This window comes from Penicillium mononematosum (assembly GCF_028829835.1).
Source record: "Penicillium mononematosum strain IBT 11891 chromosome Unknown utg000003l:1.0-8172316.0:1.0-8177699.0, whole genome shotgun sequence".
Taxonomy (NCBI): Eukaryota; Fungi; Ascomycota; class Eurotiomycetes; order Eurotiales; family Aspergillaceae; genus Penicillium; species Penicillium mononematosum.
Genome location: NW_026643273.1, coordinates 573,934 through 601,279, shown reverse-complemented (window position 1 = coordinate 601,279; position 27,346 = coordinate 573,934). Strand labels below are relative to the sequence as shown.

At 50.1% G+C, this 27,346-nt stretch overlaps 8 protein-coding genes across 8 annotated transcripts; 5 read left to right on the top strand and 3 right to left on the bottom strand.

Moving 5' to 3' along the window:
- Nucleotides 1–118: 118 nt before the first annotated feature.
- Nucleotides 119–7,926, top strand: N7519_005126 (putative cell morphogenesis protein (PAG1); the record flags this gene model as incomplete). The annotated part of the gene is made up of 5 exons (XM_057291902.1): nt 119–134; nt 181–2,400; nt 2,432–4,913; nt 4,999–5,106; nt 5,172–7,926. The coding sequence occupies 5 exons, from the start codon at nt 119–121 to the stop codon at nt 7,924–7,926; spliced, it is 7,581 nt and encodes a 2,526-aa protein (XP_057146713.1).
- Nucleotides 7,927–8,684: 758 nt separating this feature from the next.
- Nucleotides 8,685–9,991, top strand: N7519_005125 (uncharacterized protein; the record flags this gene model as incomplete). Its single annotated transcript, XM_057291901.1, has 3 exons — nt 8,685–8,841; nt 8,938–9,128; nt 9,257–9,991. 3 exons carry the CDS (start codon nt 8,685–8,687, stop codon nt 9,989–9,991), a joined length of 1,083 nt encoding a protein of 360 aa, XP_057146712.1.
- An 898-nt stretch (nt 9,992–10,889) lies between these two features.
- Nucleotides 10,890–12,933, top strand: N7519_005124 (uncharacterized protein; the record flags this gene model as incomplete). The annotated part of the gene is made up of 6 exons (XM_057291900.1): nt 10,890–11,410; nt 11,463–11,840; nt 11,895–12,075; nt 12,136–12,230; nt 12,298–12,603; nt 12,660–12,933. 6 exons carry the CDS (start codon nt 10,890–10,892, stop codon nt 12,931–12,933), a joined length of 1,755 nt encoding a protein of 584 aa, XP_057146711.1.
- Nucleotides 12,934–13,552: 619 nt separating this feature from the next.
- On the bottom strand, nt 13,553–14,565 carry N7519_005123 (FAD synthase; the record flags this gene model as incomplete). The annotated part of the gene is made up of 2 exons (XM_057291899.1): nt 13,553–14,076; nt 14,184–14,565. 2 exons carry the CDS (start codon nt 14,563–14,565, stop codon nt 13,553–13,555), a joined length of 906 nt encoding a protein of 301 aa, XP_057146710.1.
- Nucleotides 14,566–14,963: 398 nt separating this feature from the next.
- N7519_005122 (uncharacterized protein) lies at nt 14,964–15,738 on the bottom strand (the record flags this gene model as incomplete). The annotated part of the gene is made up of 3 exons (XM_057291898.1): nt 14,964–15,498; nt 15,575–15,618; nt 15,676–15,738. 3 exons carry the CDS (start codon nt 15,736–15,738, stop codon nt 14,964–14,966), a joined length of 642 nt encoding a protein of 213 aa, XP_057146709.1.
- Nucleotides 15,739–16,159: 421 nt separating this feature from the next.
- dbp4 (RNA-dependent ATPase HCA4) lies at nt 16,160–18,580 on the top strand (the record flags this gene model as incomplete). Its single annotated transcript, XM_057291897.1, has 1 exon — nt 16,160–18,580. The coding sequence occupies one exon, from the start codon at nt 16,160–16,162 to the stop codon at nt 18,578–18,580; it is 2,421 nt and encodes an 806-aa protein (XP_057146708.1).
- A 679-nt stretch (nt 18,581–19,259) lies between these two features.
- Nucleotides 19,260–21,085, top strand: N7519_005120 (amino acid permease; the record flags this gene model as incomplete). The annotated part of the gene is made up of 5 exons (XM_057291896.1): nt 19,260–19,570; nt 19,630–19,831; nt 19,886–19,927; nt 19,981–20,129; nt 20,191–21,085. 5 exons carry the CDS (start codon nt 19,260–19,262, stop codon nt 21,083–21,085), a joined length of 1,599 nt encoding a protein of 532 aa, XP_057146707.1.
- A 1,325-nt stretch (nt 21,086–22,410) lies between these two features.
- On the bottom strand, nt 22,411–24,183 carry N7519_005119 (multicopper oxidase family protein; the record flags this gene model as incomplete). Its single annotated transcript, XM_057291895.1, has 1 exon — nt 22,411–24,183. One exon carries the CDS (start codon nt 24,181–24,183, stop codon nt 22,411–22,413), a length of 1,773 nt encoding a protein of 590 aa, XP_057146706.1.
- Between the last annotated feature and the right edge of the window lie 3,163 nt (nt 24,184–27,346).

The following is a 27,346-nucleotide window of genomic DNA, read 5'->3' as shown; positions in this document are numbered from 1 at the left end:
TCACCCCAAAGTCTTCACACCCCTTGGCTTCTTGAATTGGCTATGTGCAGCTTACATCTGAATCTTGACACGGCTGCTTGCAGGTTTGAGCAATGAGGTTTTCATAATCTCCAACAGTATGTCTTGCAAACACTGTCGCTATCGGAGCAAACGGACTCGGTCTGACATTAGAATCTCCAGTGGCTTCACATCCTGCCAAAGCTGGCCCAGGCCAGACAATCCTGCCCCTCATTCCCGACGACCTTAAATCCGCATCTCAACATAATCTCGCATCCCCGTCGGAACGCCGAGGGACCAGGACCGCCCAGTCCACTCCTTTGCACAGTCGCGAATCTTCTACCGTCCGAGGAAGACCAGTCGATCCCTCCACTCTCGCCCCTATCCAGCCCCGACGCGGTCACTCCGGTTCCAAGAGCCCCGACGTATCGGGAGCCCGCCCTCCAGGATATGAAGTGGGACTAGAAAGACGGCCCTCCAATTCGTATGGTCACCACCGGCAAACTTCCATCGTACACGGCATACAGCATTCACGGAATACGAGCATGGCCGGATCAACCGCTTCCACAAGCCCTTTGAGCCCGGAGCTCATTGCCTCCCTTGGTCGTGGTGCGTTTGACGAGGCAACCCTTCCTGCCAAGTTTGACCCTCTCGAGGCACACTCGGGTTATTCGACACCATCCGGGATACCTGCTAGTCACGCGATGCCACCGACATTGAGTACAATCCAAGACAATGACACAACATTGAGGGACGTGAGCCCCGCCACCGTGATTCACAACCGAATGAACTCTGGAGGAAAACCAAGACGCGAGCGGTCAGATAGTCGTTCACAGTCTAAACATCACTCGGAATCTAAGACTGTTGGGGAATATGCATTGCATCATTTGTTCAACTCGTTTGTTGGACAGGCAGACAACAAGATCAACCAGGCCATCATGAAGCTGGGGGAATCCGATGCTCCCGTGGAGGAGGTCTGCGGCCCGGGAGCAGACCCGACATTTGATCAGTTGATATCGGCTTTAGGACATATCGCTCGGCAGAAGCCGAAACCTCTGATCGATACAATTATGTTCTGGCGCAAGGCTAAAGGAGATGCTGCTATTGCAGCGAGACAGATGTTGAATGAGCAAAGACCCTCGCCCGCTGCCACAGAGAATGGCCCTCTCTTGCGCCGCAATACCGAACCGACGCAGCCTGCTGATCCCACTGCTATTGCGGAACGGGCGCAGCAACCGCCATTTATCGGTCGTCCCGACGAAGTCGCTTTGATAGAGCGACGCGCAACCGTTTCGGTGTACCTAGTCTGTAGGGTCTTGATTGAGATTTTCAATCAGAGTAGCCTGGCTTCAATCACTCTCGACATGGCAGATCGCCTAGAAGACATCGTGTTTGGCCAGGTGAAGACCTCTGACCCGGACCAGATCTCGGCGTCACCTCTGCGGATGGCTAATTGGAGGATCTATGGCCAGTTGCTGGGTATTATGAGTGAATCCAATTTCTCCGGCGTCGCTGGTCGCTACTTGACGGAACTCGAGCGCTATCAAAAGGAGGAAACTGCCCGGGGGCCATCTCGTGAAAGCGATTCCAAGTCGGAATTGCTGATCCTCTGCATGCGATATCTGCGTTTGCCTATGACTTCAGAAGGGTGGCCCAAGTCCTGTGATTTCATGCGATCATTGGCACGCCTGTTTGTCAATGCGCACGGGCAGCGTATCAAACAGGCATACTGCTACGTGATTGAAAAACTTCTTCTCCCTGTTGCTGCCAATCCGAGCTGTGATCTCTCACTGCCCCGGTGGAGGGAATTCGTGGACCTGATCCAACCACGCCTGACACAACTCCTTATCAAGCCTCGTCATTGGACATCTTCCTTCTCATTGAATGTACTGTTGCTGTGCATCTCTAACAAAGAAACTTTCTCTTCCCAATGGCTCTCGATGATCTCGAGTTTGCCTGCACGCTTAAAAGACCGCCCTACTCGTGCACCCGCCCTCCACGCCATTTGTCGTCTGGTCTGGACCTATTTCTTCCGCTTCTCGGACTCCCCAACAACCACTCTTCGAAAGGTTGAAGAAGTGGCAAAGATTGCCCTGCCGACGGGCAGGAGAACATACATGAGTGCAGAGCCGGTCTTTGCCGATCCGTTGATTCAACTGATACAAATAATTGGTTTCAAGCATCCGGATGTTTGTTTCCGTAACATTATTTTCCCTTTGATTAATTCAGATCTGTTCCTATCTGGCAGAGAGTTGAAGATAGAACAGATGGAGCCGGAGAAAATGGTCATTGGAATCCGCGCTTTCCTGGCTACAATGTCTGATCTGGAGACAAGCGACCAACTATGCCCTCCGATCCCGACTGGCTCACTCCCGAATCCTTTCACCGACGTTTCAACCCCCCGTATATTTCCACCGACCCCAACTGCTTAAAGAGTACAAAATGCCCAGTGCTTCTCAGAAGCAAGACCCACATTCATGGCAACCTGTCAATACTGCGAGACTAAGTGATAATGTGAAGGAATACTATTTCCGATTCTGTGAAGTTTTAGGCAAGATCACATTGCTCTGTGATAACACATTCGGCGGACAGGCAGTTCTGGATGAGAAGTTCGGTGGAGCTACACCCAAAACTCCCATATCAGACGCCTTCAGCTTCGGTCGTCGTGGTGACGACCATGTCACCACACTGGATCAGAAACAAGGATTCTATGATCTGCTTCATGTGGCAGTCCAAGCCCTTCCTCGCTGTCTCTCCGACCACATCCCATTCAATTCGCTCATCAATCTCCTTTGCACGGGAACTGCCCATGTCCAGTCCAATATCGCCACTTCTTCAGCGGAGTCGTTGAAGGCAATTGCGCGGCAATTACACGCCCAGCAAGTTACAATCGGCTTTGCTAGGTTCATCTTCAATTTTGACGAGCGCTATTCCACCATGTCAGACGAAGGAATGCTTGGATCGGGCCATATCGACTCCACTCTGAGGCTATACGTCGAGTTGCTGCAGATCTGGATTGACGAGATCAAGCAAAAAACGAAAGGCGCGGCAGCAATGGATCAACTGGAGAGATCCATTTCTGGTAGTCGAGCTCTGCACCTCGATTTATCGAGTGTCCTCGCCCATGTGGATGAGATTGAGTCACATGGGCTCTTTTTTGTGTGTTCTCAGTCAAGACGAGTTCGAGCATTTGCTATCACTGTCCTGCGGTTGATCACTGAATTTGACCGTGCTCTTGGAAAGGAGAACACAAGAATCATCCGGATCCTTGAGGATGCTTCTCAGGAAATCTTTGATGTGAATGATGAGCATCTGACCGTGGCAGAGTGGAGCCGAATCCAAAAGGGTAAAAGAAGAAGCGCCTCTCAGAATACTCTTATCGAACTGTGTAGCAGTGAAGTATCTTATGATTACACATTGTGGGGCAAGGTATTTCCCAACATCATCCGCGTCAGCTTTGAGACTTGCCCGTTTGCTGTAACCCTAGGAAGGGAGATCGTGTGTGCACGTCTTGTCCAGATGCACAACATCATCACATCTCTCGCCGAGAGTACAAGATTCCCGCAATATGCTCCCATGGATGCATACCAGAATCGCCCCCTTGGGAAAAACATGGCAGCTGAGATCATCATCGAGCAATGGAAGCTTTACTTGGTCATGGCCTGCACCACTGTCACCAGTGTTGGGGCTCAATCGCAAAGTCAGCTGGCAAATGCGCAGCATGCGCGCAAAACTTCAAAGGGAGCCCATCAGTCCCAAGATAAGATCAGCTCTGCCCGAAGCCTCTTTGCATTTGTTATCCCTCTCCTTTCTGCTGAACGGGATTCCATTCGCAGTGCTATTGTTGTTGCTTTGGGATCTATTCAGAAAAACCTCTATCGCACCCTTCTAGAGTCTTTGCAGTACGCAGTCACTACGTGCAACGAGGAGGCGAAGATGAGAATTGGAAACCACTACCGCAGTCCCAGCAGCCCGCGTCGAAACAGGAAGACCGATCGCCTGCGCACCGAGGTAACAAACGTTTACAAACTCACGTCTCACTTCCTTCAAGAACCTGAAGTGTACAATGACGACTGGATCGTGAACAATCTTGTCACATACGCTAAAGATATTCGAATTTTCCTTAGTGATGCCGAGGTTCAGAACGACTGGGAATTCCAGCGCCTGCGATTCCATTACTGCGGACTGATGGAGGAGATATTTGAAGGCATAAATCGTACTAAGGATCCTTCCCGCTGGATGCCCTTCGAATCACGGAAGTCTGCTTTCTCCCTTATGGAGGACTGGTGTGGATACTCGCCAAATCAATCTCAAATCTCTGAAAGGGAAGAGAATACGCGCAAGTTTTCCATGGCCCGACCACATGAGACCAGCGAAATGAAAAACACCCCTGCTGCTATGGAGATTGAGAAGAAAAATCTACGCGCAGCAGCCTTGAGTGCAATGGCTTTTCTTTGCGCCGGCCCCATCAGCATCACCACTGAAAGTGGTTCTGTCCTCCAATTTGATGTCACTCGCATGCTTTCATGGATTGACATGATCTTCAACACCGAGCCTGATAAATGGCATGCCATTGGCCGTCGGGCTCTCAAAAACCTCATCACCCACAATCAGGAACATTCCTATCTGATGGAGCGATCAATAGAGATGTGCTACGTTACCGAGAAGCCCAAGACCATTGAGAGCTACTTTGAGGTGGTGACGCAGGTGCTGTTTGAATATCCAGACTATCCACTTGAATTCTGGAGAGTTCTAGGGGCGGTCTTGGTGACACTAGGCAACGAAAAGCGTGAGATCAGAATGAAATCTGCTAAGCTTCTTCGAAAACTTGAGGAACGCCAGCAGAAGAACTCCAGGCTCCAAGACTTCGATATTAGTATCTCAGACAAAACTACTGCAGTGTACAAGCTAGCCCAGTTCGAAATCTCGAAAAGATTAGCTAGTCAGCACTCTGACTTGGCATTCTCTATCTTTTTCGGAGTTTTCTTTACATTTCCGCAGTCTTCGACCTGACAGTCAGCGAAATATGGTTGCTGCCATCCTGCCGTGGGTTCAAACAATGGAGTTACAGGTTGACCCGAATGGTGGCCCTACAGCCAAGTCATACATGTTGCTCGCGAACCTTTTTGAGATAACTATTCGTTGCAGTACGGTCCTGCCTAACCAAGTGCAAGCACTGTGGCAGGCCTTGGCAACAGGCCCTCACGGGGAAATGTGCAGCTGGTCCTCGACTTCATTATTAGCATATGTCTGGAACGCAAAGAGCAAAATTTTGTGGAGTATGCCAAGCAAATGGTCGTGTTCTTGTCTGGAACACCAGCAGGATCAAAGGTCATCGAGTTTTTCTTGTTGCAGATTGTGCCGAAGAACATGGTGCAAGAGCGGAAAGAACTCACTCCACCGCCTCCTGACATCAAAAGCCTACCATACGTCGCAGATCTTGGGACAGTGCTCCCAGTTGGGAACAAACAAGCTGGTTTGTCCCTTGGACAGGTTGCTCTGATATTCCTCGTTGATCTGATGGTCGCTCCGGTGACTCTCGCTCTAGGTGATGTTGTCAAGCTGGTCCACATCGTTCTCATCCTCTGGGATCATTATACAGTCACTGTGCAGGAGCAAGCTCGTGAGATGCTGGTACATCTTATCCATGAGCTGATAGCGGCCAAACTCGAGGATGATGCCCCGGCAGGTGCCCGGCAATCAGTCGAAGACTTTGTGGAATCAATACGGAAGAGTGACCCCGCTGTTGTTTGGAAATACGAAGAGAATCATGGCAAAGAGGAAGAGGCTGATGATCGCCGGGTGCCTGAATCTATGGCTTCTGTCACCCGTGATGTCGTCAAGTTCTTCAGCTTTGCTGACGAAGGTGTCGGCGACTTGTGGGCGAAGGAGGCATTGAACTGGGCCACCTCGTGTCCGGTGCGACATTTAGCATGCCGTTCGTTCCAGATCTTCCGCTGTATCTCGACATCATTAGACTCGCGAATGCTGGCCGATATGCTCGCCCGGCTTTCCAACACTATTGCAGACGAGGAAACCGATTACCAGACCTTCTCGATGGAGATCCTTACTACGTTAAAGATCATCATCACCTCCCTAGCACCGTCAGATCTTCTGGATTATCCTCAGCTATTCTGGACGACGTGTGCTTGTCTCAACACAATCCACGAGACTGAGTTTATCGAGAGTATTGGCATGCTTGAGAAATTCCTCGACCGGGTCGATCTCAGTGATCCGGTTGTGGTGACCAATCTTATCGAGGGCCAACCACCAAACTGGGAAGGCGGCTTCGATGGTATCCAGGACCTTGTCTTCAAGGGAATGAAATCATCCGAGTCCTTTGATCGTACACTCGATCTACTTCATACTCTCAGTGGTCTTCCAAACAATGATCTCATCGGAGACGGAACTCGACATCTGTTCACTGTACTGGCTAACCTACCCCACTTCCTTCAATGCTTCAATGATGGGTTTAGTGACCCCAAACCTATCGCTCGTGCTAGCATACTGGCCCGCGTGGCTGAGAATGAGCGATGCCCTCGCCTTGCAGCATCATTGTTTGGGTTTGCCAACCAGCAGTACAAGACCGCTGGGGTCTTCCTTGACCATATTATCACCGAGATTAAGTCATACTATTTCCCCCAGCTGGACTTCCAGTGTCTCATCTTCCTCATGGGTCTCCTCACCAACACCACGGATTGGTTCCGCATCAAGACAATGAGGATCCTCTGTGTCTTGATTCCCGAGGTGGACATGCGGCGCAACGAGGTCACCTGCCATGGCCCAGATCTGATCTCCCCACTACTCCGGCTTCTGCAAACCGATCTCTGCTCCCAGGCCCTGGAGGTTCTGGATAATATCATCACGGTCTCAGGAAATCCAATGGAGCGCCAGCATCTTCGCATGAGTATGGCATCAGCAGCCTCTTCTCGTGCTATCCGCAAAGAGTACGAGCGAATCCAGAGTCTGTACGGAATTCCTGAACCGACGGGATGGTCGGTTCCTATGCCTGCAACCCAGTCAAACGTGACCCGCCACAATGTCCACGCTGTCTTCTACACCTGTGTTGAGGCTGAAGACAGGCAAGAGGAAGATACCAGGACACCAAGTGTAGCCTTCCATGCGGACGACTACAGCGACTCATTCTTCCCAATGAGAGCTGATACCATGAAATCAATCGACACGCAGGTTGATGGCAACATGGGGGATATCGTACAGAAGCTGGACAGCTTGGATGACTTCTTTGAGGATACTGATACAATCACGCCTGTGTTGAACCCTATAGCTCCTCCGATGCTGCGAGGATTCACTGGTAACTATGTAGATACCAACGCACATCTGTACGACCAGCAGACCGCGCCAATTTTGCGGGAATCACTGGGTCGGACAGGCTCTACATCATCCTTCCATAATGGTCTCGCCGAGTCCCGCCCACCCAATTTCCGCTTCGACGGTCCGGGCGTGTACTCCCCAGTAACGGCAATACCTCCAAATGCACAGATACTTCGATCTGGATCTCATACCCGCTCTGTCACCTCCCCTACCAACAATCTCTATGTCCACACCGCTTCCAATGGGCCCAATTCCACACTGCCCGTTGGATTCAGCGATTCCGCTTTCCTGTCCGATGACGACCCTGACGACGTGCATTCGGATCTGGAGGAACGCCCGACGATCAAGAAGGCGATTACTCCACCCGCACCCATGGTCCGCAGTGCAACCGATGGACCACACTCCCTGGAATCAATGATTCGCAGCGGCATGCGGAGACTAACTGGTGGCGCAGCCAACAGAGAAAAGGAGCGACAGCGGGACCACCTGCGCGCGCAACACCGCGCCATTGTGCAAACGGCCAACTCACCCCGTGTCCCGAAGGTGCCCGAGGAATATCTCTCAGCACCTACCAGTCACCCGACATCACCGAGGTGAAATCGCTACATCACTCTGGTTCTATCATATCTCTCTGCTTTATAGTTTTGCTTTTTCGTTTCTGTTGTCAGTCTCTTTCCAGGCTGTCTGGCATTTCTTGGGAGTTTGGATCACTTTACATACATACCCTTTACTCGTCCACCTACTTCACGATCCGTCTTGTCCATCTAGCGTTGATCCGCGCCTCTACATCCTGTAAAGTCCATGTAGTCATATCTTGAAATTAGATGGACTTACATACTAGGTGTTTTGAGATTCAATATCAACGTCTATATATTTGCATTTATGTTCAAGTCCAAGGTTACGTTATCTTTACCAAGGCAGCATCCTAATTGGGAGTTTTGTCTTTGTCTTTTTCTAGAGGCGACCTTCAAGGTCCAACATTCATGGAGATATCTATCTACATCAGACCATATATTGAGTATACCCCACACATAACACGTGATGCGCTTCCCCACGGCTTTCCTATTCCGGTCTTCCCCGCATTTCAGGCTGTTGCGATGCATGACGATCTCGTGCACCCTGGCATCTCGGAAAGCCACGGTTAAAGGCTGCGCGGAGCTGGCATAGTACATCCTGGCTCTTTTAAATACCGCATCTCCCCGTTTCAATTTCCTAGATTCAAACGATCCAACATTGTTCTACCCCCATTGGACTCGGCAATTGTTGACCCACAAACCATCATTGTTTACGCGTATCAACACTCGTCACTTACCGTTCCTCTTCGACATCAGGGAGAACATCATATTAATCAAAAAATGAGTCTTCGAACGGCCATGTCACTCCCTCGGAGGGCGACTTGCTTCCATGCGTCCGCAGTGGAGCCCCGACGCTGGCCGTCCAGCAAGGCCCGAGCTTTCTCCACAACTATGCACCGTGATGCGACATGGGGCTTTGTCGGACTGGGACAAATGGGTATGTTGTGAGATCGACAGCGAGGGCCTCGGATTTACAGCCTCGGCTATACAATGGACTGTGGGTTGTTTGTATAGCATTTGCTAACTACTCCAGGCTACCATATGGCCAAAAACCTGCGCGCCAAGATCCCGGCATCTGATACCCTGATCGTGCGCGACGTCAACGAAGATGTAATGAAACGGTTCGCCGCAGAAGCACGGGAGATCGCACAAAGCAATGGCGCAGGCGCCAATGAAGCCCAAGTCGAGATCGCTCAGAGTGCGCGCGAGGTCGCCGAGAAATCGGTAAGTGGTTGTCTACCGTGCAGGTTCAGCCTGTGGCTGGGCTCGTGGCTTTTCTGCATGAACTGTGCTCCATATACTTGTGTTGTTCTAGGGACTGATAACTATGTTTATTTCTGTCTGCTGTTTAGATAGTCATGGTTACCAGTCTTCCGGAGTCTCAGCACGTCATTGACGTGTTCCACTCTATCCTTAAACATGGACCACTGCCACCGCTCGAGCAGGAACGTCTCTTCATCGACTCATCTACCATTGACCCCGTCACATCCAAGGATATCGCAAACGCCATCCACACCACGCAAACCGGCCGCTTCGTGGACGCCCCCGTATCAGGAGGTGTGGTCGGTGCTCGCGCAGGAACGTTATCATTCATGTTCGGTGCCTCTTCACAGCCACGCGAGCTGCTTGAGCGTATCCGCGGTGTGCTCGCCTTGATGGGCAAGAAGGCCTGGCATCTTGGTGAGCCCGGTGCTGGCGTGTCCGGCAAGCTCGCCAATAATTACATTTTGGCTCTGAATAATATCGCCACTGCTGAGGCTATGAACCTCGGTGTTCGCTGGGGGCTCGAGCCCAAGGCTTTGGCCGAAATGATCAATTCGTCTACTGGTCGTTGCTGGCCCTCTGAGGTTAACAATCCTGTTCCTGGTGTCGTTGAGACTGCCCCCGCTTCGCGTGGGTATGAGGGTGGATTCGGGGTGAGTCTCATGCACAAGGATCTCCGCTTGGCTCTTGCGGCTGCGGAGCAGTCTAATACGCCTCTCGCCCTGGGTGCTCAGGCTCGTGAGGTTTACAAGGCTGTTGAGGAGAAGCACCGTGGTAAGGATTTCTCGGTGGTTTACAAGTGGCTGCAGGAGAAATCTCAATAAATTCTTTGCATTTTGAGTGATGATCCCTGAGTATTTTCCTTTTCCTTGGATATCTCCCCCAATTCGGTACCTGCTGCTCTTTCTCATAGATATGGACTTCAGGATATAAAATTGCAGTTTAGCATTCTCCTTCTCAATGGGTTCAAGTCTAGAGTATCCCTTTTGGGTTTCTATGTCTTGAGAACATAATGAACATATACTGAATATTCGAATATCAGTGGTTGATATTCTACATACAGTCCTTAGGTACACGTATATAGTTGTCTCTCCCATGTGACTTCCCTTTCCCTTTCCACCCCCAAATCCCCGTAGCTCCTTCTCTGCTTATCCTTACGCTCTTTCCTTATCCGAGATCTGCCATTCTTTCTTCTTGAGGCCTTTTCCCTCCTCATCCTCCCATCCCATCTCCATTCTATTCCTCCATTCCCCTATCCCTCCATTTACTTGGCCATCGGTCTCGACCTGGCCCATTTATCTCATTTTCGATTTCAAAGCCGTCAGACTTTCGTTGCCGTATACCTCTTCCTGACGTACCTCGTCTTTGCTTCGAGTTATCATCAGACGCCTTCCAGCCTGGGAGAACAGACGGCAGGTTCCACATCGACAACAGGTAAGCTTTCCACTCCATTTTGGTCATGTTCGATTACCCTCCCAGTCTCTATTTTGGCTGACCCTGGCATGCTTGGACAGCAGCCAGACTTTCTTGTCAGAAGTGTCTATATAATTTGGTGCAGGAGCTCAGGTGAGTGTCGTGCGGCTGAGCCCATTTGATTGGGGCATTTTGTCAACTGGAGGCTTAAGGCACTGCCCTTCAAGCCCTTTTCCATTACCTGTCTATTCTGTCAACCATGAAGAACTAGCTGACGAAATTGATCTCTGTCAGTGTATTCCCTTCATCATGCACCCCCAGGGCTCCCAGCACACGAGCTCCTCTGGCTCCGGCTCGGGCTCGGGCTCGGGCTCTACCCAGACATCAAGCTCCCAGTCTGGATACTACCAAAGCGAGCCTCGTACACCCTATGGCCCCAGGTACCAGCAATCCACCAACCCGAGTTCCAGTGACAGTAGTGTTGCAGGCCTGACCAATCTTTTCAGAGGATTGAATCCTCGCCCCAAGTTCAACGGCCCAAAGGGCACCGCGCCCGTTCAAGTGAACGCAAACATGGACTGGTCGAATACCAACCGTCCGTACAACAGCCCATTTATCCTGGTCCCTAATTCCACCGTTTTCAATGGCGTTCCGACCGTCTCTTCCTTTGTTCCCAACGGTGTCTCTGGTCAGAATGATCAGATGGGTCAGTTTTCTTACCTTCCCACGGGAGTTTATCCCAACGTCAACCCTGTGGTTGGTGGATATTCGTCGTGGCCCTATATGATGAACTATGACATGCACGATGGGACAACAAACAAGCAAGCTACGTGGAATATGCCCGAAGGTCAGAAGGGAGCTCAAGGGGAGAACACCGGCCAGATTCATTACTATCCCCCCCGCTCTTGTTTCTGCCATGGATGGCGGTTACTCTTATGGGGGTATGATTGCCTCCCAGCTTGGGTCGCTCTCGCTCCCCCTCCAAATGATGAAGACCCCCAACGGATACGTCATTCAAGACCTGGAGGCTTTGACTCAACAAGAGCCTGCCATCCCACGTGCGGTGCCTGCCATGTGGACAAACCCATCTGAGCTGACACTCGCCAAGTGTCTGGAGAACCGCGAGGGTATAACCAATGTCTACATCCGAGGATTCCTGCCCGAGACTACTGATGAGATGCTGCATGCCTACGCGGCCCGTTTCGGAAAGATCGAGCGTTGCAAGGCGATCGTGGACCTGGACACCAGCCTTTGCAAAGGGTAACCTACCCCACGAAACTCCTTTCCAATGATCTATCCTGACTTTTTTTGCAGATTCGGTTTCGTTCAGTATTATAGCTTCGAATCCTGCGAGAATTGTATTCGCGGTTTCTTTTACCTCGGCTACCAAGCTAGCTTCGCCCAGAAATCTCGCAACTCTCGCCTGAAGGATCTGGAGGACAAGTCTTCTACCAATATATATTGCACCAACATTCCAATCGATTGGACTGAAGCTGTGAGTTACACAAACCCCCATCCTTCGCCTGTCCTGTTGAATTCTAATTGGCTTGTTCAGGACCTACGTCGTCATTTCGAGCCGTGGCGTGTTGTATCAGAGAAAATCAGTCGTGATGAGAAGACAGGTGTGAGCAAGGAAGTGGGCTTTGCACGGTAACAAAGCCCCAATTGCTTGACTCTCATGACTTGTTCTGACCGAAGACTGAATCTTGATTTACAGCTTCGAAAACCGTGATGTTGCCGAAAAGGTCCTGGCGGAATTCCACAACGTCACCAAGGACGATGGGGTGAAGCTGCTTCTGCGCTTTGCTGATACCAAGGCCCAAAAGATTCTGAAGCAGCAGAGTAACGAACGTCGTGCCTACCGCGCCGGAGAGTACAATTACTCGGTTGAAGTGGTTCAGGGATCTACTCCCTCCCCTGGAATGAAACGTGGCTCTCATCTTACTCCAAACTCTCAAGTCAGCTACACCTCTCCAGCTGGAGTGGGCTCTAACTGGACCCCAGCAACCTCAATCTCTCCTTGGTAAGTCCGAATGCTACATTATATCGTAACCCAACACAATCTAATTGAGGCCACAGCCACCCGCACATGAAGAATCCATCCAGCAGTGCACGGAGCAGTTCCTTGTCCTCCCGGAGCCTCAATGCTCTTGACCACACGCCCGCCTATCGCAGTCGAGCCTTGTCCTTGAGCCGTCGCTCTTACACTGATCTCTCTGGCGGTTCTTCCAAGACTGTCATGCCCGGCTCGCCGACTATGGGAACTCGCAAAGAGAACATCAGAGCGGGATCTGTATCCCCCGCTTCATCTTCTCCCATGATCGTTCTCTCCCCGGCTCGCTCGTGCAAGTAAACCCATCGTGCAATATGCTCCCACGAATATCTGTATTTGCATGGGATGCTTTACAACATCTTATTCCCGGGTAAGGTGATCGGCACCTCCTCAGGGTGCTCTCCAATATCCAAATGCGCAGCATCTGTTACCATTCGCAGAATGTATTGACGATGTATGGCCCATCCTCGCTTTATTTTATGATTGTTCCACGATTCACGACTTATGATTCACGATATGATATTCGGTTGCTTTTCTGTTTTCGACCCTTCGCGGTATTCTTAGACGACTCTACACGGTATCATTATGGAGTTCGGTTTGCATTTTTATGGAGTATGATGGGAGGATGGGAAATGCTTTTTTTTTTCTTTCGCAGTTATATGGGCTTTGCATGTTCTCAGCATATGTGACAGACAAGATGCATGTTTCAAGACTTCGTTCAAAGAACGCTATCGCACCTTATTGGGTTGCGTAGTCTAATATGATATTATTCAAGACCAAAACTACTCCATGTAAGTGTTCATGTTCAAGATCCAAGGTGCGCGAGCACAACTGTAACGTGCAAAGCAATCTATCCGAAAAGGCCAATGAGATATGAACCCCAATCTATACACAGGTAAGACAATCCACACTATTCAAATCAATTGCGCCCAAGTCTCTCCTCCAGATCCTCAGTGAGCTCATAGGCAGGAAGATACTGTCCATCAGCTTGAGCCCCAAGCCGCAATCTCGGATTAGGATGCGTATCAGACGTGCCGCCAAGACTGGTATATCCCTCATCATAGAGCGAGCAATACTTCAAATCCAGATGCCGAATAAATGCCCAAATCTCCGCATAATGCCAATCGATCACCGGATGCACGCGCACAAAATCCGGCCACCCCCCATCCGTCCGATCAAAGTGCGTCAGCTGCGCACCATGCGGATCCGTCCGCCTTGTACCAACAAATATCGCCCGGATCCCAGGGTGACGCGCCAGATAATCCTCAAAACTCGAGCGAAGCGTCTTATCCGGCGGCGCAGTCGTGTACTTTGTAATAGCGAGATGATAGGCCTCAGCAGAGGAGATGACGAAGTCTTCAACTGCATCGAAGGGATCAGGCGGGAGCGCATAGATGGCCGGGATGACCGTCGCAGCGGCTATTTGGGCCTCTGCGTCGAGGTCTGCGGGGAGGAGTTCGTATCATTTGCGTTTGCAGTGGTGGGGTGCGAGTCATTGCGGACGCGGCTTGGATGCAACCCGGCCAGAAACAGAATTAGTAGGACTAGACAGTCCTTCCCGCCGTTGTAGGAGACGGAGAGTTCCGAGAGCTTGTATCGCTGCAGCGCGGTGCTGACTACTTCTAGCGAGATGCGCGTTTGTCGTTGCACCGAGGCTAGCAGTGTGTCCGGGGCGTGGGGTTCGTTTAGGAAGGCTTGTACGCGGGCGTGGATTCTTGCGATCACGGTTGGGAGAGGGGGGATTGGTTCGTCGTTGGTTGAGTCGTTGGCGGGTTGGTTGATGTAAGCTGTCCCATTCTGCTTCGGGTCGGGGACTTCATTGGGAGGGATCGGTTGTTTCAATGGTTGGGAGGTTGTTGGTGACAGGGGCGGGAATGGTCTGAGGTGATCTTGGGGCCGGTATGGCGCATTCTTTGAAGTCGGTTCAGTCATGCTTGTGTTTGAGGTGAGGTTGACAGAGCGAGGTTCGGGGCCGGGTGTGGGTTTCTCGGGGAGACACAACTTAATCCACTGCGGGGATACAACGCATGTCAAATAGATATCTGTATATGTAGATATGTCTGTATGCCTAGGCAGTATGAAGCTCGATATAAAGAAAATTGGAAACTTGGCCGGAACCCCCGCGGCTCCCCGCAGTTCCTCGGTGGAACTCGGTAGATTCTCATGGATTTGGGATATCGGAGATACACCTGCGCATGTGTAATTCTTAATACAATTTACTAAATGCACTTTGAAAAACGCTTAATTGCGGCCATGGCTGTGTCAATTCATAGAAGTAGATCCCCAAACGCCGGTAACGCTCAGAAGCAACAAAAAAAAAAAAGGTCAAATCAGCCCAACACCTTCATCTTCTTCTTTTTCTTCTTCTCGTCACCACCAGGTTTGCGCCCCTTCTGGAAATCTCGCCAGCTGCCAATGCGTTCTTCCCGCGTATCCTCCCACTTCTTCTCATTGTCGCGCTTCCGCTTGCGCGCCTCAAGCTCTTCTTCTTCTTTGCGCTGCTCACGACCTTCCTCCTGCAAGCGCGCCTTGAGCTGTCGCCGGCGTCGCGCTTCTTCTTCCAATAGCACTTGGACCGTCTTCTTCCGCCATTCGACCTTAAACTCATCGGTCTTCAGCTCGGGGGAGTCGAGTGTGTACTTGTGTTCGCAGATCAACAGGCGGCGCGCGTCGGCGATACATTCATCCAGGTATTCACGTTGCTTCTCGTCCAGAAGAGCCGTCTGCGCTTTTTTGAGTCGATCGAAGGCATCTGGAGCAGCGGGATTCTTCGTCTTGTCAGGGTGGATCAGGAGTGAGATCTTGCGGTATTGGATTTTGATGTCTTTTTCTGTAACACCGGGTTGGAGGTCCAGGACGGCGTAGCTGCAGTGGGTTAATATTTGTAGAATATATAGAGAGGAAGTACTCTATTGTAGAGCTTGGGGAAGATTGGACTTACGCATCGAGGCTGAATGCCTTGCGAATGCGGTCGATCTCGACATCCTGTGTCGCGTGTCAGTCGGAACATAGATGTATAGCGTGCAGAGGAAGACACCATACCTTACTATACTCGGAGGCCTCTTTCTCCAGAGAGTCGAGGAAATCCTTGTCGTCGTCCGACATGTTGCCTTCTGCGGATTCTTTTGAGGTAGAAATGTTCCTGGCGCTCATGAAACTAAGACCTCAAATAGATAAGACAGCGGGCCGGGCCCAGCTTATCAGCCGCTGAGTCAGCGCGAGATCGCGCAGGACAGGGCTCCAGGGCTGCCCAGGTGGGTTATGTCGCCAACAAACATGAGTAGGCGTGCGCTTGTGCTTCTCTCCTTCGTAAGGACTTTGTAAGCTGAACATCTAGCCAGCCAAAACAAATATCGAATACTCCATATAAGACACCGAATTCGTTGAACTTAACATAAAAAGGTCTAGTTATAGATATCGCATGTAGTTCCCACCGCTTTCCCTACCGCCTTCGTTTTTCACTCCCAAGAGAAAAAAAGATGTTTTCACCGCCCGCCGACTTTCAAGATTCAACTCAAACCACACCATGGCGCCGCGAGCAGTTAAAGGGAAGTCGAAGCCTCACCAGGAGAACGGAAGGGTCTTGAAACGAAAGCGCGGTGAGGATAGCTTAGCTGCACTCATCAAACAGGTCGAGGACCTCGATCTCAAAGCCCCCGTCAAAAACTTCTCCGATCTCCCACTCTCCGAACCAACAGCCAAAGGCCTTGCAGCCTCTCATTTCAAAACCCTTACCGACATTCAATCGCGTGCTATCAACCATGCATTCAAGGGACGCGATATCCTCGGTGCCGCCAAAACCGGTAGCGGAAAGACTCTCGCATTCCTAGTACCCATTCTCGAGAACCTCTATCGCAAGAAGTGGACTGAGTTGGATGGTCTCGGCGCACTCGTTCTTTCGCCTACACGTGAACTAGCGATTCAGATCTTCGAGGTGCTTCGCAAAATCGGGAGATACCACAATTTCTCTGCTGGTTTGATTATCGGCGGAAAGAGTCTGCGCGAGGAACAAGATCGCCTGGGACGTATGAACATCCTGATTTGTACACCCGGTCGAATGCTGCAGCATTTGGACCAGACGGCTATGTTTGAGACAAATAACTTGCAGATGCTGGTGCTGGACGAAGCCGATCGTATCATGGACATGGGTTTCCAGAAGACCGTGGATGCTATCATCGACCATCTCCCGAAGCAGCGCCAGACTATGCTGTTCAGTGCCACACAGACCAAGAAGGTCGGTGATTTGGCCCGTTTGAGTCTGCAGGAACCCGAGTATGTCTCGGTCCACGAAGCAGCCGCCTCTGCCACTCCCTCAACTCTCCAACAACACTACACCATTACTCCACTCCCGCAGAAACTTGATACCCTTTGGAGTTTCATTCGCAGCAACCTCAAATCTAAAACAGTGGTCTTCTTGTCATCGGGCAAGCAAGTTCGATACGTATACGAATCACTAAGGCAATTGCAGCCTGGTATTTCCTTGCTCCATTTGCACGGGCGGCAGAAACAAGGAGGACGACTAGATATCACCACGAAGTTCTCTCAAGCCCAACATGCTGTTCTTTTCGCTACTGATGTTGTTGCTCGTGGCCTGGATTTCCCGGCTGTCGATTGGGTTATCCAGCTGGACTGTCCCGAAGACGCCGATACCTACATTCATCGTGTCGGACGGACGGCCCGTTACGAGCGTGTTGGTCGTGCTGTGCTTTTCCTCGATCCTAGTGAGGAGAAGGGATTCCTCAAGCAGCTTGAGCACAAGAAAGTGCCCATTGAGAAGATCAACATCAAGTCGAACAAGCAGCAGAGTGTTAAGAACCAGCTACAGAACATGTGTTTCAAGGATCCAGAGCTGAAGTATCTGGGCCAAAAAGCTTTCATCTCCTATGTGAAGTCCATTTACGTACAAAAGGACAAGGAGACATTTAAGATCAAGGAGCTTCCGTTGGAAGAGTATGCAGCCAGTCTGGGTCTTCCCGGTGCTCCGCGTATTAAGTTCATCAAGGGTGACGATGCGAAGGAGCGCAAGAACGAATCCTGGAGAATGGCGCAGATGTCCGGTGATGACGACTCAGAGACAGAGAAGAAGAAGGATGAGAAGGAGGTGCGGACACGGTATGACCGTATGTTCGAGCGACGCAACCAGGGCGTGCTGGCCGAGCACTACTCGAAGCTCATCAACGACGATGGCACGATGGTGGCTACCAACGCGCTCAAGGACGCCGGCGCGGACATCGACGATGAGGCCGACGAGGATGCCGACTTCCTCTCAGTCAAGCGCCGGTTCGCCGCCGGCGATGCAGACCTCGGCGGGAAGAGCGATTCTTCCGACTCGGAAGATTCCGATGCCGAGCCAAAGACCAAGGACGTCAAGATGGTGCACTTGGACGGCCAGGACCCACTACTCATCGACTCAAAGCGACGCGAGAAGCTGCTCAAGTCGAAGAAGAAGCTCCTCAAGTTCAAGGGCAGGGGTACGAAATTGGTCTACGACGAGGAGGGCAATCCCCATGAGGTGTACGAAATGGAAGACGAAGAGACGTTCAAGGCTCGCGGCGACGTCGACGCCCAGCGCGAGAAGTTCCTTGAGGCCGAGGCGGAGCGCACTCGCCAGGCCGATATTGAGGACAAGGAGGTTATGCGCGAGAAACGACGCGAGAAGAAGGAGAAGCGCAAGGCGCGCGAGCGTGCCGAGGCCCAGGCCGAGATGTCAGAGGAAGAAGGAGAAGGTGGTCTCTCGCATCTCCCCCATGTGCCTTTCGAGATCCCCGGCTCCGATCCAGAATCCGCCTCGGAGCGCGACGAGCCCCGTCCCAGCAAGAAGCAGCGTGTCTCTTTTGCCGAGCCGGACAGCGACGACGACAAGCCCAGCAAGAAGAGCCAGGCTCCCCCCAAGTCTATCGAAACTCTGGGAGATCTGGAGGCTTTGGCCAGCGGATTGCTTGGTTAATGTATGTTTACATGGTTTGGGTTTGTGAGGTCTTAGATGGCGTATGTTTTCCAACCAAAAATCTCTTTCTTGAGGTTTAAAAGCATAGTGAATATGAAAGCGATAATTTTTAGACATAGCAATATAGCATTTTTACACGTGGATATAGTTGTACATACCTACCTTATGTAGATGTCTAAATAAGCTCTAAAAGCCACCTGGGCACTTAATTAACGTGCCATGTGGTTAGAAGCTTGGAAGGTCACCTTCGACCTATAAAATCCCAAATCGGAAGGTGGAGCCGGAGATTTCCTTGACACATCAACGTCGCATTTGAACGGTCAGGCCCCGCCGACTCATCGATGGCTTCAATCACGCCATCGGGGAAAACCTGAGTCTTATTTTGAGGGTTTTTTCCTTTTCCTTATGCTCATCTTTATCTCGACTATTCACGGTCGATGTTAGATCGATCTAAGTAATCGGGTACCAGAAACGTGGGTTTCCACGTGTGGGTCACGCGACTTAGGGTTTGGACATCTGAAACATCCTACCTAGGTAGGTAGTTCGGTAGGACATACATACCAAAGACAGGTGAGTGACGATATTAGATGATTCGAGCTTTCTTTTTTCATATATTCATGATATATTGTACTAACTGAAATTTAGTGGATACTTCTGTATCCATATCCATCTCCACATCATGGCCGACATCGAAAAACACCCGGCACCTGAGCCCTCCAAAGGCCCAGATGATGTTCAAGCAAACCCATTTGTCAATGCAGACAAGCTGGCTCGCCGCTTATCTGGGCGTCAGGTGCAGATGATCGCTATTGGCGGTACCATCGGCACCGGTCTGTTCCTTGGAACGGGCTCGTCACTTGCTAAAGGCGGGCCTGCTTCAACGCTTATTGCCTACGCTATCTGTGGTGGTATTGTCTTTGTAACTATGTTGTGTCTCGGTGAAATGGCGGCGTTCATACCAGTTGCTGGATCTTTCTGTACTTATGCTGGGTGAGTATGACCTTTTTCTTGAAAAGGAATACCTGGATAATTGCTAACTTGTTTGTCAGTCGCTTCGTGGATGATGCGCTTGGATTCGCATTAACCTGGAATTATTGGTTTAATGATGCCGTCTCTACCGCATCAGATATCATTGCTTTACAGCTTTTGTTGCAGTATTGGACCGATAATTTCCCAGGTTGGGCAATTAGTCTAATCTTCTTGGTTGTTGTCATTGCATTGAATGTCTTATCTGTGAGGGTTTATGGCGAGGTATGTGTATATGGCTTCCACTCCATTGCAGCTGGTCTGATGGTTCCTGTCTAGATTGAATACTGGTTGAGTTTACTCAAAGTTATCACTATCGTTGTAAGTGCCATTCCTTGGAAAACACTCGCACACCCAGCTAATTCCATTTCCAGATCTTTATCATCCTCGGCATTGCTGTGAACTGCGGAGGAAATACAGATCACCAATACATCGGCGGCAAAAACTGGCATAAAGCTGATGCACCCTTCGTCGGTGGAATCGGCGGCTTTGCATCAGTATTTGTCACAGCCTCCTTCGCATAGTATGTCAACTCATCCCATCACTGCTTCCGTTCAATGACCTCCATTCTAACAAGCAAACAGCGGTGGCACCGAATCCATCGCCATCACAGCCGGCGAAACTAAAAGCCCCGCAAAAACAATGCCGAAGGTCGTCCGCAACGTCTTCTGGCGTATTCTTCTCTTCTACCTTCTCTCAATCCTCATCATCGGCCTCAATGTACCATACGACTACCCAGGCCTCTCAGAGGGGGACACAAAGACCAGCCCTTTCACCATCGTCTTCCAGCAAGCCGGCTCCGCAGTGGCTGGCAGCTTCATCAACGCCGTAATCATGACGTCCGTCATCTCAGCCGCAAACCACGCCCTCTTCGCCGGATCTCGTCTTCTATTCACTCTCGCAGTCGATGGCTATGCGCCCAAATTCTTTGGTCATCTCAACCGTTTCCAGGTTCCGTGGGTGGCTGTCCTCGCGACATCCGTGATCAGCGGTCTCTGTTTTGGAGCCAGCTATATCGGCGCTGGAAAGTTGTGGTCCTGGCTGCAGAATATTGTCGGCGTCTCGAACCAGCTCTCGTGGATTTGTATCGGTCTTGCTTCTCTGCGGTTCCGCTCGGCGGTCCGGGCTCAGGGCATTGAGCATCTTCTTCCTTTTAAGAATTGGACTTATCCGTATGGTCCGATCTTTGCTGTTGGGCTTAATATTGTTCTTGTTCTTGTTCAGGGGTGGAAGTGCTTCAGTCCGCATTTCAAGAAGGTTGACTTTGTCTCGTTCTATATTGAGATTCCGATTATGATTTTCATGTTCTTGGCTTGGAAGCTGGTCAAGAATACTAAGTTTGTTAGGAAGTCTAATATGGATTTGAGGACGGATCGTTATGATCCTTCTCAGGAGGATGGGCCTGAGGGCCTGGTTACGGAGATCAAGACGGGTGCTTGGGGTAAAGCACAACGATTTGGGCAGTGGTTGTTCTTTTAGTCTTGCTTTATTTTCTGTTTATGATACCTCTTGTCTACTACCATACCCTGCATATACTTACTGTTTCTCACCATGTTTACTGTCTCTTTCTCTTTCTTTTAGGTTACGTTGGGTGCCGTCTGAGCAGTACTCCTCAGTTACAGTATGGAGCTGCTTCCCATGTTGTACTACACTCAGTCTCCAGGCTACCACGCTTACGTCGGGAAGGTAACTAAAGGCCACTTTGAAAGAATGTGATGGTATCGCTTTGCGTGATGATCACTCAGTTTCACCGCAGACTAGACAATATCGTCGCTTAGCATTCTACCTACTTGGTCCCAATTCACCATAACATCCAAGACTACTATACTGAGTCTGTGGGACCTCGGGAGTCAGCATAAACTGAATTAAACTGAATAACTAGCTTGCGGGAAGAAATGGAGTGAAAGGAAAAGTTAAAAAAAAAAGAAAAAGAAAAGGAAACTCCGATAGGGGGAATCGAACCCCCGGCTGCCGTGTGAGAGACGGCGATGTTAGCCACTACACCATATCGGAGGGGGACTGCAAATTACCAATTTCGGAGATTTGTATGGTGGGAATAGCTTCAATATTACTAGGGGCTGGAGCTTCATTTACAATACACTGTAACGTATTCCACATGCGAGCGGCGCACACAAGCGAGCGGCGCAGTCAAAACACATAGTAAAAGCGATAAATTATAACATGCTATTTCAACAACCAACGCTTTTATTTAGTTTCATTACTTGCCGATAGCAATTATAAGCCTTTTTAGTACCATATATCAATTTTGAATAAATCGAGAACTTGCATTGTTATGGTATCGAAAAACACATCGCTGAACTCTAGAATATATATATATCTCAGTCACTAATTTATTAAATTCCCCTAAACTTTAAAAAGTGGCTAGATATCATATAAAAAGCATTAGGCTACAAGGAAAAGTTCATACAGATAGCTGTTGTTGAAATAGCATGTTATAATTTATCGCTTTTACTATGTGTTTTGGACTGCGCCGCTCGCTTGTGTGCGCCGCTCGCATGTGGAATACGTTATAGAGCGTCCCGAGGCGGTAGAAAACCAGGCGTCTTTAGGCATCTTCAGGCACCAATACCATTACAAACCACATCCGACCCCTGGCCACTAAGTTACCTAGGTACCTGTACACCTGCGTAGGTAGTCTCCAGGGCTATGCAAATTGCTTACTAATTACGTATCCGACCAGATTATTTGTCAAAAACGGACCATTGTGTTGTCTTTGGTTACTTAGAGAATTGTACCATTGTGAATTTTACCAGTACTTTCGCCTTACACCTGATTTCTGTCATCTAGTCTTCCACGAAATCAACACACTGCGGAATGTCACCCTCGATAACCTCCAGCGGGCGCATCATGTCGTTGTCCTCATGCTCAAGTTTATGACAGTGCATAACGTACATCCCCGTATAAGTATTGAATGGCATCTTGACAATGGTCACGGTGTGCGCAAAATGCAAAAATACATCTTTATGCCCAGTCTCGCCTGGACGAACTCCATGGTGATGCCCACACGGTCCCTGGATGTAGGGCTCGATATTGTCGGGTTTACCGTCTCGAACCCACCTCTCCGTATCGAAGGGGCACCTCTTGATGAGCTTGAACTCGCCTAAATGGACATGGATTGGGTGGGTCTCATCTGTGAGATTGATGATCCGCCAGATCTCAGTGGTATTGACCACGGGACGAATTTCCAGTGGGGCTGAGAAAGGCCGGCTATTTATCAGGTAGGTCTCGTTTTCCTGGCTGAGAGACAAGGTGCGGTATCTGTGGATGCACGGTGGGATTGGAGTGAACGGAAGTTGGGAAGGGATAGGGGTCAAATCCTGGGATTCGGCATGGCGGAGCACGTCGAAACGCATAAGCTCTGGCAAATCGGCAGCGCCCGACTCATGTGCCCCCGCATTGTTGCGGAGGATGATACTTCGGCCCTCAAAGCCCGAGAAATCCACAACCACCTCAGCACGCTCGGCGACGCCTAAGGGCACCTCGCGGACGACGACAGGTGCGGGGAGGAACCCGCCATCGCTTCCGATTTGCGTGATGTTGAGGTTGTCCTCCTGGAAGTAGAGGCTCCATTCACGATAATTGGCTCCGTTGAGGAGGCGGAAACGGTATTTTCGGGGCTCGACTTTAAGATACGGAGCGACCTTTCCATTCAACACGGGGGTATCAGCCTCCATGTCGGACACCCAAATCGGGAACTGGCCGTGGCCTGTTGTCGGGTAATGGAGAGAGCCATCCTCGTTGAAGAATTTGTCCTGGAGAAGGAGCGGGATGTCGTATTTCCCGGTAGGAAGGCCTAGCTCCTCGGCCACCCCGGGCGTGCGAATAAGATAGAAGCCCGCAAGTCCGGCGTAGACGTTAAGTCGTGTGATACCGTGGGTATGGTCGTGATACCAATTCGTTGCTCCCCCATGGTTTGGATAGCGATAGTGGAGAGTATTGCCGGGGGTAATCCAATCATGAGGCAGTCCATCCGACGTGTTTACGACATGGGCACCGTGGTTATGGATGGTGGCGCGGACGGCAGGCAGCTCGCCAATCACACCATTATCTAAGGTAGGATCGATTGCATATCCCAATGGATGAACAGTGGAGAGACGATTGTTCCAGTCGACCTTGACGGGCTTGCCGATCTCAACTTCGAGAGTTGGGCCAGGATGAATGCCGTTGAAGCCCCACATGTTTGTGGCTGGGAGATCGGGATGGAAGTTGTGTTTGATATTTTCTAGATTCATCTCATAGAAGGCCTCACCATCTCCATCCGACTCGTTACTTGGTCTGGCAACGGGAGGTATTGGGAGCTCCTGTTTGAAGTACGCCAGCCGGGGCGATCTATGACGTTCCTCTTCTTCCTCGCACACACCGTTCCCGATACTCGCACATTTAATGGCGTCGATGGGATCGAGGATGGAATCGAGAAGGGAATCAATGTTGGAATCGATGCTGTTATCGAAAGTGGGATCGATGCGGGAATCGAGGATAGGATTGGCGGCGACCAGAAGGACTTGAACCACCAGGCCGAGTGCCGATAGAGACCGCACTGTATAGTTGTGTCGCATTGTTCAAGACACCAAGAGGGATTGGGAGGTAGTGAAGTGGTTACCAGGAACAAAGATAGAGATACCAGCCTTTTATGTTGCCTTATAGAGTACGAGGTTTATTATGAAAGGGCATGCCTGGCAAAACTATATCTGCGCGGAGAATGCAAGCATAACAACAATATGTGGGGATCTGACACCTGGGCAAGTTGAAAGTATGAGAGAATGCTACCTAGTTTAGTTTGGAGTCTACTTTCTGTATACTACTGGCCGATCTTCACACTCCCTGCTTGATGTTACTCCGTCAGGTACACCACAGGGGTTAGAACAGAAATTCAAACAGGCTGTACATTCCGGACTGCAAAATGTTGCCGTATCTTGTAAGTCCCAACAAAAGAACGAGAAGCACGTGTAGACACGAATTGATCAAAATTGTTTAACGGTGGTCTCTCCGAATCCATGACAGCAAGTTCGCAAAGATAGTCCCGTCTGTACACGAACATGAGTCACAATCGACCACCGAGGAAAGCATCAACCTCCGTTTCGCAGATTTTAAATGTATCCAGTCTACATACCCCAGCACACCTGACGTGATACTGAAGGACAGCAACCACGCCTTAAAGATCGTGGGGGAGCTCAAGGCACATATAATAGCGAGAAGCTCTCTATTAGATCGAGCCGATATCACCGGTTAAACGGTAACTAAAGGCCCGTTTTTAACTAAAACAATTATTTATTACTATTAAGTAGGACTTATTAAACGCCACCGGGATTAATATTATTGCGAATTCTTGGTTAATAGTCTAAGTTCGGTCGCTGGTAGAGTGGTGAAGCTGGCTTTGAACCATCCTATAGCATATTTTAAGGTGTAGTTTGATGGTTCGGTCTCAGACAAAACCTTTAGCAGCTATTTTATTAGTGCCTGTTAGATATTGAAGAGGGGAACGCTCAAGGCTGTATGCTCTACGGCATACGGGTCGATTCAGCACTCGTAATTCGGCTTCATGCTCAATCTTGCAAACAAAAGGACCCAGGAACACTGCCCAAGAAGTGGATCCAGAGAGGTGTAGGAGTGTGTATTCTCAACCTGTTGCTCCTTGTAACCTCAAAGTTCCAATGCTCGCTTACGTAACGTATGAACAACATAAAGAAAGAAGGCGAGGGTGATGTGCCTGATCGTAGTGGAGAGGCTATCTCCCCACTACAATATCTTATTTCACTACTGTCTTGGCAGTGGGGCACCAGGAAAGAAGAGTAATGTCTAGGGTGGAAGCTGATTTCGCTACCGACTATAGTGAAGGGTTACCAGTTTCAAGTACTGTTAACAGCTACGACTGTATCAGTACCGATCCCGGTAGTGAAGGGTGACAATTGAACTACAAAAGAGACACTAGAAACATGTATCAGGACGTACTGTATTATCATCAGGTAAACAGGTCCGGAGAGCGTCTGTATATACTGAGGTATGTCTACAATGAGCCTTTTGGAGAAAAAGCCTGAATACGGAATGTTAATTCGCCCTCAGTAGTAGAGATTTGGAGCTTTAACCTGCGGCTGGATCCGCGAATTGTAAATTCAAGTTACGGAGGCAGCATTCTGTTACCCAGGAGATCGGAATCCTTACCACCTCCGCTAGGAAGTAGCTTGAGGTACACATTTCGTGATACTGGACAAGGACGGATAGATACCAATGTCGGCCCAGGATCTCAGAATGACACCGGGTACTCAATTCAACGGTGCAGTTCACAGACTTACAATGCCTCCAGTGCAATCAACGCAATCGAAGATCTCGTATGTGAGATCTCCATGCTTCCTCACACAAGCTAGATAAGTCTTCATTGTGCTTTCTGCTCTGTTTTTATCGGCGTGATCTTATTATTGCACGTCTGGATTGATAAAACGTGAGTTATCGGAAATTGATTTGGCCGCATAGCATTCCGCCTACAATATTCTCTTAGACCGGCGACAAGGAAAAGATATCTTGGCCTCGCTTCCATCGGTGTTGGGCATTTTTTCCATGATGAAATCAATACCAGACCGGCGTTAGGCTAATAATACTGCGGCTAAAAGGGGTATTTCCATTATTGGTCATCAATTTGCACACGTTGGGACCTGATCCAAGGTGCGAGGCAAGATCAGCGATGCGATACTGGCACATCAAGTGGATTGATTGAAGGCAACTGGTGTTTCATGACAGCCCGCCTGGCGAACACTGCTGGACCCATCCTCGTACGCATTCACTACACTAGATCGGGCACGAGCTGAGCGAGGGAGGTGATTTGGACACATAAACGGGGGATGGCTGGCTGAGTGAGGAGTGGTACCCGCCCTGTCTATTTTATTTCTCTTCCCTGCAGAGGATTCTCGTGTAATATTCGCGCTTCGGGTTAGTGTAGACTAGGTGGTGCATTTTCGTCACATAATTGCTGCAGCGGAAGCGGATCGGGGTGCACTAGCGTGTGATTGCTTCGCAGGATTGCGGCCACAGCTACTAGATTGATCAGATCTAGGGAATCACGGATCGATCCGAACTAAAGCTTAATACCCACAACCAGCGTCTGATCCATGGTTCAAGATCTGAAGCCATCGGGTCGTCCGCGGAAACACCGTAACTGGCCCCAAGGACATGCATGTCCACGGGTGTATGTAGTAGATATCCCCAGCTTTGTTCTCCCTATTGGTTAGATCTCCTACAAACGCATGCACATGATCGCTTATTGTATTTGTAAGAAGGCACAGGCATTCTCGAATTCGCCTTGACCAACACACACCGAGAATCTCTTTCCTGGCCCCACTGCCAAGGCCTTAGCGCAGATCATTCATTGAGGGGACCACACTTAGATGAGGACGACTGTAAAATCCCTCGTGTGGTATTGTATCTGCCCTTGTGAGATTCTTCCTGCGCGTTGGCTGGCAGGCGATAAGCTGTAGGATATGGCCTTTTTGAGAGGCCCAAACCAGACTTCGGAATCGACCAACAGTTTCGCGGTTTTAAGCGCTCTTAGGCCGCTTCAATGGCCGCTACAAGCGGAGAAGCGTAAGCTATGAGGTAGTGCAGGTAGAAGTAGCAATGGTCTTTGAGCGGGGAACACGGAAGAGGAAGGCTGACAGCAGGGGACGGTTTTGGTGGTGGTCTAGGCGCGGGAGCGACTATAGCTCACAGAGAACTGGGCATCCCGTCCGC